The 8831-nt window shown below is 53.8% G+C and overlaps 1 protein-coding gene across 1 annotated transcript; it reads left to right on the plus strand.

The window, feature by feature from the left end:
• The first annotated feature begins 1112 nt into the window (after positions 1-1112).
• Positions 1113-1856, plus strand: ARL4C (ARF like GTPase 4C). Its single transcript, XM_082314576.1, has one exon. It carries the CDS (start codon positions 1182-1184, stop codon positions 1758-1760), a length of 579 nt encoding a protein of 192 aa, XP_082170702.1. The 5' UTR covers positions 1113-1181; the 3' UTR covers positions 1761-1856.
• Positions 1857-8831: the final 6975 nt, after the last annotated feature.

Below are 8831 nucleotides of genomic sequence, written 5' to 3' on the forward strand. Positions count from 1 at the left end.
ATGCTCCATGTCCCAGCACCACGCTGGTGGTGGTGACTCCCAAGCTCCCAGCGCCAGCGCAGGCTCTGCCTTTCCTGGAGCAGAGCATCGCTCTCCTGCTTTCTGGGCTCAGCTCATTGCTGGTGCCAGGGGTCCCCACAGAGCTGTGCCTGAACCACTTCTGCAACCCCTCCCTGATTCCAGCACGGGAAGGACATCGACCTGTTGGAGCGGGTCCAGAGGAGGGCCACAAAAATGATCAGAGGGATGGAACACCTCTGCTATGAGGAAAGGCTGAAAGAGCTGGGGTTGTTCAGCCTGGAGAAGAGAAGGCTGAGGGGAGACCTTATTGCAGCCTTTCCATAAAGGGTTACTACAAGAAGGATGGGGATAGTCTTTCCAGCAAGGCCTGCTGCAACAGGACAAGGGGTAATGGCTTTAAACTAAAGGAGGGTAGATTTAGACTGAACACAAGGAAAAAAAAATTCATGATGAGTGTGGTGAAACACTGGAACGGGTTGCCCAGAGAGGTGGTAGATGCCCCATCCCTGGAAACATTCAAGGCCAGGCTGGATGGGGCTCTGAGCAACCTGGTGTAGTTGTAGAAGTCCCTGCCCGTTGCAGGGGGGGTGGACTCGATGGCCTTTGAAGGTCCCTTCCACCCCAAAGCATTCTATGATTCTGTGATTCCCTCAGCCGGGGATTACACATGGTGCGGCAGAAGGTCCCTCCTAGTGTCTCTGTGCATCGGGCAATGCCTTGGCTTGGAGCTATTTTTAGTTTCGGGGTTTTTTTATGGTTTCTGTGGCCGGTGACGATGAAAAGCGTAGGGATAACCAAGCGTGAGCCGCAGGCGGGCACAGGGCGAATTCGCCTGCGGGGGCCCCCAGCCCCGCGGCGGGGCTGTTCCGCTCGCGGGCGCGGGGCGCCGCGGGGCGCCGGCGGCGCGGGCAGGCGAGGGGACGGGCAGGTGCCGGTGCGGGCAGCGCGCGGGGGCGGGGCCGGCGGAAGGCGGCGGCGCGGCCCCTCCTCCTGGGCGGGGCGGTGGCCGCCAGTCCCCGCGCGCTGCCGCCGCGTGGAGCCGCGCTGCCCGCGCGCTGCCCGCTCCGCGCCCAGCCCGGCTCACCCCGAGCCGTGCCCCTGCGGGCCGGCGGCGGCGCGGGGATGGGCGCGGGGCTGTGAGGGCGGCGTGAGCCGAGGCCATGGGGAACATCTCCTCCAACATCTCCGCCTTCCAGTCCCTGCACATCGTCATGCTGGGCCTGGACTCGGCGGGGAAGACGACGGTGCTCTACCGGTTGAAGTTCAACGAGTTCGTCAACACCGTGCCCACCATCGGCTTCAACACGGAGAAGATCCGGCTGAGCAACGGGACGGCCAAGGGCATCAGCTGCCACTTCTGGGACGTGGGCGGTCAGGAGAAGCTGCGCCCGCTCTGGAAGTCCTACAGCCGCTGCACCGATGGCATCATCTACGTGGTGGACTCAGTGGACGTGGACCGGCTGGAGGAGGCCAAAACGGAGCTGCACAAGGTGACCAAGTTCGCCGAGAACCAGGGTACCCCGCTACTGGTCATCGCCAACAAGCAGGACCTGCCCAAGTCCCTGCCGGTGGCCGAGATCGAGAAGCAGCTGGCCCTCCACGAGCTGACCCCTTCCACCACCTACCACATCCAGCCCGCCTGCGCCATCATCGGCGAGGGGCTGACGGAGGGCATGGACAAGCTCTACGAGATGATCCTGAAGCGGAGGAAGTCCCTCAAGCAAAAGAAGAAGCGGTAGAAGCCCCGCAGCCGCGGGGAGGGATGGGGAAGCAGACAAAGGAACCGAGGGGGAGAGAGAACCAAAGCGATCCTTTTTGTTTTCAATTGTGATTATTTTTTTTTCCCTCTCCCCCCCCCCCCCCCCCCCCGCCCCCTTTCCAAATGAAAAGACAACAGTGGCGATAACAAAGCCTCTCCTGCCAGCCAAGCCCAGATCCCGGCTGCGGGCGAGAGCCGGGATCTCCCCTCTCCCACCCCCCCTTTCCGTGGACCCCCGTGCTCCCAAGGGCCGGATCCGGACCTCCTGGGCCCCCGGGCCGGGCTGGAGGCGTGCCAACGGGGCGAGACCCCCTCCGTCCTTCGGGACCACCGGGCTTTTGTCTGCCGGGGGCGAACAGGGCAGGACCCTGTTGAAGTGCATTTGAGAGAAGCCCAGCGTGCTTCTGGATCTTTAACGTGTGCGTTTTGGGGTGGGGGGTGTGTAGCGGGGATGCGGCGGGGGGGGTGGATGCTATAGGGGAGGGCGAAGGAAGCGCCCGGGCTCGGCAAGGTCAGCGGTGAGGGGGCTTAGCTGCGCCCCGCCGCCTGCCCGCGTCCCTCCGCCGCGTTTGTCGGTGGGAAGGGGTGTTGAAAGCCGCGGGTTGGACCAGCACAAAATGTGTGTTGGGGGTGTGCGGGTGACGGGTAAGGAGAAAACCCCCCAACCCCCTCCGCCCCACCCCCCGCGTGGTGTTCTAGGGCGCGGATGGGTGCAGAGCAAGGGCAGGCAGCCTTCAGCCCGGGGAGGGGTGTAAGGCTGCGGCGCCGGGGGTGCTTAGCAGCTAATGACTGGTGCTGAGCTTTAAGATGTTTGCTTAAAAAAAAAAAAGGGGAAAAAAAAAAAAAGGGAAAAAAAAAAAAGGCAAGGGTTTTGGATGAACGCTGCTGGAAGTGTTGGGGGGGGGTGTCCAGGAGTCCCCCTTCTCAAAGGCTCAGTTGTGTCATCTTCTGAAGCAGAGCCCCGAGCAGGTCTTTATTGTGCCCAGGCAGAGGCATGCTCCAAGGTGCTAATTTGCTCCAGCTGGGATGATGCAAACTAGGGGTTATTTAAAAAAAACAAACAAACAAACAAACAAAAAAGCAGGCTTCACGGTACTGGTCACTGTGCTGCTCCGTGGTCAGTGCAGGAGATCAAGGCAGTGCTTGCTAAACGTGGGTTTTTGGGGGGTCATGGCAGGGCAGGATGGATGGCTGCCAGCACTGAGATGGCCAGAGCTTGCAAAATCTCTGCTGCAAAGGGACTCAGCAGTGCCGGGAAAATGGCAGGGTGTGAAGAGACGTGTGGGGGGGGTAACATACGGGAGTGTTAGTTTTCTATAAAGATTTAAACCCGATTCAAAGTAGAGACCCTTGCTGCCAGCAGTAGCCACGTGGGCTGCCTCTGCCTGCTGAGCACCTGGGGCAGGGTCAGGCCCTGCCGCGTCCTTCTCCAGTGTGTCGGTGGACATTTTGGTACTTGGATGGCACTGAGGTCCTGGGGACCAAAAGCCATTTGCTGTCTGTGTTTTGGCCTGGGACCCATCTCACTGGAGGAAAAAACCAGGGTCCTGGCTTTCCACACTGGCCATGGAGCAGAAGCAGGCAGCCCTTGGTGGGCCAAATACCCTGAATTTTGAGCCATGCAGTCTGGCGGGTGTTTCTGGTGATTTTACACCAGCCTTCCTGTTTGAAACCCTTCCCAGAGCAGCCAAGGAGAAACCACCAAGCAGACAAAAGAAAAATGCCCTTTGGGTTTCAGGGAGTTGATTCTTCCCTTGCAGCGATGAGCGCGACACCTTCCCAATAGCATTTTTTTTGTTAGGAAACAGATGTTGCAGACAAATAGTATTTCTCTTCTTGCGGGATTTGAGTTCCCAATGTGAGTCTTGACTTATGCACTGAGTGAGTGGGCTGGTCCCATCAGTTCAGGTGGCTCTGTTCCCGCTTTCTTGGGTTTTCTTTGCTTTGTCTTCACCTCCAACACTTTGGTACTTGCTGTCAAGAGAGCAAAACAAAAAAATTATTTTTGATGCCACAGAAGCCACATGCATTAACCCTTTTTTAGAGAGTGACCCATTTTAGAGGTGAAATATAAAGCTATGATTTCCCCACCAGCTCAAAAGTGATCAGGTTTTAAAAATGACACGTGGAGGCTATTAGTTGTGTGTTTTGCCTCCTTGCTGTCAAGACGCAGGTCTTGGTTTGGCAAGCGCTGGCATGGAAAGCTTGGTGGTATGCATTTACACAGCTTGGTCCTTCCTGGGGGTTCGTTACACCCAGCTCAGCTGAGCATCCCCTTGGAGAAATGGCTGGCTTTTGGCAGAGCACTTAAGCGTGTGCTGAACTGGCAGCGCACGCTTGAAGGTTCAGCTGAGCCAGGTGGGATGCTGTCGCAGTGCCGTTCCCACCAACTCTGCTTTCTGCAATAATTAAAAAGACTTTTCTAATTAGTAGCTAATGGCTTCCGTGGTATTTCTGTAACATTTCACAACTGTACGCTGATTTTTCCTGTATGAAGATGTGCTTCGCCTACGGAGGGCTAGAAGAAGAGGTGCCTCAGCAAAACAGCAGTTAAGGGAAACTGCCTGAGTTGTTGCTCTGAAAATGAGCTGGGCTTTTTGCAAGGTTGTGCATCTTCTCTAAATATGTTTGAATGACTTTTTTTTTTTTTTTTTTTTCTTTTCTTTAGCAGCTGTCATGAGGTACCAGTCTCATTTCACCAGGTACCTTCAGGGTGTTCCCATCAGTGTTGGATATCCTGCTGCCCGTGTCCTACCCTTGCCATTGTCCATCAGTCTCTGTTCCTCCTGTCTTTTCTTCTTTTTTTAAAAGATGCAGACATAGTGCTGTGAACTGAAATAAATTATTTATACAATGAAAGGGCCTGATAAAAAAAAAAGTGTTCTTCTGCTTATTTCTCAATATCAATGCTGCATTTTACAGTTGGTTCTCATTGCATGTTATGAAGGAGGTTGCTCCTGCCTCCCTGGGGAGAGGAGACGTGGGCACGGGGACAGAGAATTGACCTGCTCAGGATCACTCTGCACCGAGCAGCACGCTGGCACGGGTCTGTCGCATGGCAGCTCTCTGCAGCATGTCCCTCTAGGACGTGGGGTACATCGATAATTTTGTGGTTAATGAAATCTGAGCTCTTTTGCAGGTCACTTAATTTCTCTGCATCTCTGCTGCTGTCCCTGAAAGAGGAGAATACTGTTCGTTATGGGTATTTTCTTCCCTCACCTCTTTTTATTTTAAATCTGTGTGAAGGAGGCGATCACCCTGTGCACAGCACTTTGACGAGGGTGTGGCTTTTTTAAATGCGTGGCCTCAGGCGAGCCCTGTCAGTGGCAGAGAGCCAGGTCTGCAGGGGTTAAAGCACCAGGCGGGCAGTTGAGAACAGGATGCTGCAGAGCTGGAGGCCGCCTCTGCTCCTGGGTGGCTGCTGACACAGGAAACACAGGGTGACATTTTGGAGAGGAGAGCCAGAGCCGGGTGGTAAATGACTTTTTCTTTCTTTTTAAAATGATGATACAGCAGCCAGAGAGGAAATGATGAGCCCAATTCTTGAAAGTGTGATTTGGCAGGGCTTGTGAGCACTTATACTGCTCGAGGTTTGCGCTAGGCTCCTCTCTGCTTCCCAGGTGACCCTCCCCCTGATTTCCAGGGTGCACAGTGCTCAGGTGAGAGGACATGCCGTCTGCTTTGCAGGATCAGGGCCGTGGCACTCTAAAGGGCTGCAGGACCTTGAACCTAAAGGCTTATCCAGTGATGCAGTTACTGAGCTCCTATCAAGGCTGTTGGTACATGCCCAGAAATCACTTGGAGCTGAGCTGGACGGTGATCTGTGGCATTCAAGGATTGAGTTGCTGGGTGCTCATCTGCCTCGTGACCATGTGGAGAGCCTCTAAAAGGTGCGGTTCCCCACAGGCTCCTTCCTCGCACAGAGCATCACCAATGGGTTCCTGTCTCTCTGCCATGCCAGTGGCACTGTGGGCAGCGTGGTCCAGTCCAGTGCTCCTGAAGATGCTTCTGACCATCGCTTCCCTGTTTTCCAGGCAGCATGTGGGACATCATATGTTTCTCCTGGCCTGCTTTTCATGGATCTGAAAGCCCAGGAGAGGACACTGCAGTGCCTGCACCCTCCTTAGTATGAAGGGACTCGTCCTCACTCATCCCACCTGGTGGGAGCCGATTTATGGGGGTTTTCCTACTGGCATGGAGTCGTGCACACTGGTGTCGTGTCCCTGTACGGGCTTATCTGTGCCCCAGGGAGCCTGGACTTGGGTCCCTTGGGCACACAGGGTGACCTGCTGTGTCCCGCATGGAGCTGGGGGGCTTCCCTCCTCCTTCTGGTATAATGGGGTGAACCACTCCTGTCCCTGTGATGGAGGAAGAGAAACAGCCAGAAGGGTTTGGGCTGTAGGTTTTGAGAGGCTGTGACTTTGTGTGTGTGTGCAACTGGATCTACCCCCCAGCCCTGTGAGCAGGGGGGGCTGAGCTGGGATGTCTCAGTTCATTTTGCTGCCAAAGCCACTGGCTTGTGGGAAGGGGGGGGAGGTGTTGCATCTTCTTGCAAGCAAAGCTCCTTGTGCCTCAAGCTGCAAGGATGGACATCCTCCTTCAAGCCACACAGCCTCTCCTCCTGGCTGGAGAGTGCTTTCGTCAGCAGGGGTTTTTGCGTGTTTGGGCCAGTTGTCATGAAAACATTGCACAAGGAGCTTGCTGACCTTGTGGCGCCCTGAAGCAGTACACTGGCCATGATTTATGCTGCTGTACCATTTCCCCGAGCAGGCAGTTCAGCAAAACAGTGAGTGATGCTGGAGCCATGGTCCCCAGCCTGACATTTGGGGACTCTTGTGGCATGTGGAGCCCAGGCCACCAGGCAGTGCCCAAGGATGCTGCCCCTGCATGGGACCAGCCGGGAAGAAAAGCAGTGAGGAAGCAGTTGGGCTATCGGCTGCATCAGATCTCTGCAAGCATGGGCTAGGAGCAGGTGAGAGGGACCTGCAACCTTTCCCATCAAAGGGCAGAAAAGTCACAAAGAGAACAGACCAGGCCCGGGGTCCAGCCAGGAGCAGCAGGACATGGGGTCAGGACAGAAATAAGCGGACAGATGAGCTACCAGCATGTCCCCCAGCCATTTCTCTGCAGGTCCCTGACCTGAAAGCCACCAAGGGAGGGCTTCTGAGTGATCTTCGCTTGCTCTTGCTGACAAGAGTGCTTCAAACACCCTTCTGATGGTTTGGCCTGTCCCACATTTTCATGCACGTAGCTTCATGACATCTCCTTCACCCCAACAGCCCTGCAGCCCCTCTTCTGCAGGGTATCCCTCTGCCTTGCCTCTTGGTGTCGCAGCTAAACAGGTCCTTCTCCCTCTCTTTCCCCTGTTTGCCTTGTTAAGCTGAATCTCTCTGCTTTATTTCAAATGGGATTTCCTTCCAAGCAAGTATCTTTAAAAGGATCATCTTGGTTAATGTAATTCGTAGAGTGTGGAACCCTTCAAGCATGGTGTGATGCGAAGAGAGCTATTTCTTTGCACAGCACAAGGTACTTCCAGTCAAAGTTTGGGTGGGGTGAGGATGAACATCATCTCTTTAAAATGGACTATAAGCCATTACAAGAAGCAAAAAAAAAAAAAATCCCACACTGATTGAGACTTGGACCCCGTTTGCTTTGTTTTCATTCAGTCAGCTCCGTCCTAGAGCTTCTTCAATGTGAATTACCCCAAATTGCATGTACTTTTTGTCTGAGCAGCAAAAGGCCACTGCTGTGAGTCAGGTCTGCAGGACACTAGGCACTTCACACGCATATCATGCAAAAAAAAGGTAGTGCTTGCCTAATAGAGCAAAAATGAGATATTTCAGCACAAGCATATTCTTATTGAGGATAGTTCATGATGACTAGGGAATATGGAGAGCCCAGCCTGGGAATATTTGCTCTAATAAACCATTCTGTTATTTCGGCTTAGCTTGTGTTTGCTTCCCTCAGCTATTCGAGTGAGATTTAAGGGAGGAAAGCTTACAAAAAAGAGCAACTCTCCAGCAGCTACATTAAAGTACTGGTGGAAGGTGAGTTATGAAGCCTATAAATACCCTAGGTGTTTCTGCTGGAGCTATACCCACCTGACAGGTGACCAGAAATAATCCCACATGCCTAATGACTCCCTTGTCCTCCCTCCCTGACAGCCTTGACTAATGACATCTTATGGCTTGCAAAAATGCTGTAGCACAAGGGGAGTTTGTGAGAAGTGCTGCTGAGCCCACGGCCACAGGGCGCTGGGGGAGAGGGAGGGCAGGCTGCTTGCAGACACTGGGAAATGGGAGGCAGAGATCATCTCACCCGGCTCTTCATCAACCCACAGATTATATTATAATTTATTATTATTGTTTATTATTATTTTCGTTACTTCAGCCCAATGGTACCCAAATTTTGCAGCTGGAGTGGGCTACTGTCAGCTTACAAAGCTTCTTGTGATCCCCTACTGCTGGGTCTGGAGCATTCCCAAAAGTTGGTGTCCAGGGAGACAGGTGCACCCAAAGCTCCTGATCCCACCTGGCATTTCTTTCAAGTCTGTATTTTGCTGCCGGAAAGAGAGTAGGACACAAAGCTGGGTCTCAATGCAGTTTTTCAGTCTCTGCCACCTGCTCCTACTTAACCTTGGTCACTTTAGATGCCCCCAGGCCCCTGTTCCGCAGGTGTAAAAGAAGGTTGCCAGCATTTTTCTTACTCCCAAGGCTAAAAAAAGAAATTGGTTGTGTTGTGATACTCAGAGCCCCATACTAAAGATACTAAACGTGCAGGATTGTCCCTTACATGGTGGGGAAAGGGGTTGAATGGTGCTTGGGTTGGAGGAGATTGCTGTAGGTCCAGGTATTCCTGTTTGCACTGCAGGCAGAAGAGCTACATCAGGGCTGAGTGCCTCAGCATCCAGCTGAACTTTATTTTATGAGCTGTGGCTCTCTGAAACCCTCCAGCCATATCCTCCAAGTTATGGCTACAAGACGGAAGTTAATAACCCGTTTCAAACCCCTGACCCCATAACTGTTGGCTCCCCTGCAGCTACAGGGACGGT

The sequence above is a fragment of the Platalea leucorodia genome (assembly GCF_965183815.1).
Source record: "Platalea leucorodia genome assembly, chromosome: 5".
NCBI lineage: Eukaryota > Metazoa > Chordata > Aves > Pelecaniformes > Threskiornithidae > Platalea > Platalea leucorodia.